Source organism: Alexandromys fortis, unplaced genomic scaffold (genome assembly GCF_014885135.2).
Source record: "Alexandromys fortis isolate MF-2015 unplaced genomic scaffold, M_Fortis_MF-2015_v1.1 scaffold_180, whole genome shotgun sequence".
Lineage (NCBI taxonomy): Eukaryota > Metazoa > Chordata > Mammalia > Rodentia > Cricetidae > Alexandromys > Alexandromys fortis.
The window spans coordinates 2,452,506-2,453,908 of NW_026068143.1; the positions used below are offsets into that span (position 1 = coordinate 2,452,506).

The following is a 1,403-nucleotide window of genomic DNA, read 5'->3' on the forward strand; positions in this document are numbered from 1 at the left end:
ATATTAAGTGCAACTAGCAAATATTTTGAGGTGGAAAATTACTTGATAGGTGTTGCGGGAGGTCCTTCTGCCCCTCCAACCAATAGCTGCTGAGATACCAACCCATTGGGGCATGGTCTCTCTATCCCTTTAAAAAAGCGGTTACTTCCTCCGCTTGCTCTCTTCACTTCCTGCTCCGCCAGCGACTAGACTCCCTTCCTGGTTGCGCAGAGGGCTGTTGTCTGGGATGGTGATCTGTAAGTTTTTTCCTCTTTAAATAAATACCACCCTATTAATCATAATTCCAAACTGGTGTGGCCTTGTTCGTGACTTACGCCTTCAGATAGGTTGGAGGAACAGGTAGAAATTTATTGCTGCAGCTTGAATATGAACTTTAGCCTGTAGGCTCATGTGCCAAACACCTGTCTCCCAGCTAGTAGTACTTTTCACAAGGGCAATGGAAGCTTTCAGAGGTTAGTGGTAGGTTCAGGATATAGCTCACTGGGTGTGTGCCTTGGATGCTTGTACCTAGAGTCTTGTCTCTTTTCTTTTCTTTCTGCTTCATGCATAGAACGGAATCAATTATGCTAAGTAATTACTGTAGACATAAATCTCTGGATCTGTGAAAGAAATCCTGTTATTTTCTTAGGTGTTTTTGTTATTGTTATGAAGCCTGATTGAATGTATTTTTTTTTATTTGTATTTGTCTCTCCTAAAACATTTATTTATCATCTGCTATGTTTCAAGAACTGTTCTATGGAGTCACGATGCCAGCAATAATCTGTCTTCATGGTATTTAAAGAAATAGTAAGAACCGTGGAGTGCTGGGAAGTGGCAGCGGTGACCACAGCAGGAGAAGCAGAACTATAGCCACCTGCAGCCTCAACCTTGGAGGAAGATGCTAATTAAAGTGAAGACGATGACTGGAAAGGAAATTGAGATCGACATTGAACCCACAGACAAGGTGGAGCGAATCAAGGAGCGTGTAGAAGAGAAAGAGGGCATCTCCCCACAACAGCAGAGGCTCATCTACAGTGGCAAACTAATGAACGATGAGAAGACAGCAGCTGATTACGAGATCCTAGGTGGTTCAGTCCTCCACCTGGTGTTGGCTCTTAGCGGAGGAAATGTTCTTGGGCAATGATCCACCTCGGTTCCATTTTACCTCCTTGCCCTGTCGTTCATAATGAAGCATCACATATCCTTTCACACTCTGGGACACCAGAACTTCTGCCCCCTCCCTTGGATGTCTTGTGTGTCTACTGGTGGGAGAATACGAGGACCCAAGAGTGTAGTGCTTCTGGCCCAAATGACCATTACTTGCTGTTGGGTTTTAGTTTGCAGTTCTGTATGCTTCCCTCTCTTATGACTATATCCTTGGTTGTCAATAAAATATTTCCTGGCCAAAAAAAGAAAAGAAATAG

The 1,403-nt window shown here is 43.6% G+C and overlaps 1 protein-coding gene across 1 annotated transcript; it reads left to right on the plus strand.

Annotated features, from left to right (window-relative positions):
- The first annotated feature begins 874 nt into the window (after positions 1-874).
- On the plus strand, positions 875-1,123 carry LOC126491309 (NEDD8-like). Its single transcript, XM_050126876.1, has one exon. The coding sequence runs from the start codon at positions 878-880 to the stop codon at positions 1,121-1,123; it is 246 nt and encodes an 81-aa protein (XP_049982833.1). The 5' UTR covers positions 875-877.
- The last annotated feature ends 280 nt before the right edge of the window (positions 1,124-1,403 follow it).

What these genes read in the sequence shown, in the direction of transcription:
- LOC126491309 (XM_050126876.1), top strand. Translation starts at nt 878, where the DNA reads ATGCTAATTAAAGTGAAGACGATGACTGGAAAGGAAATTGAGATCGAC.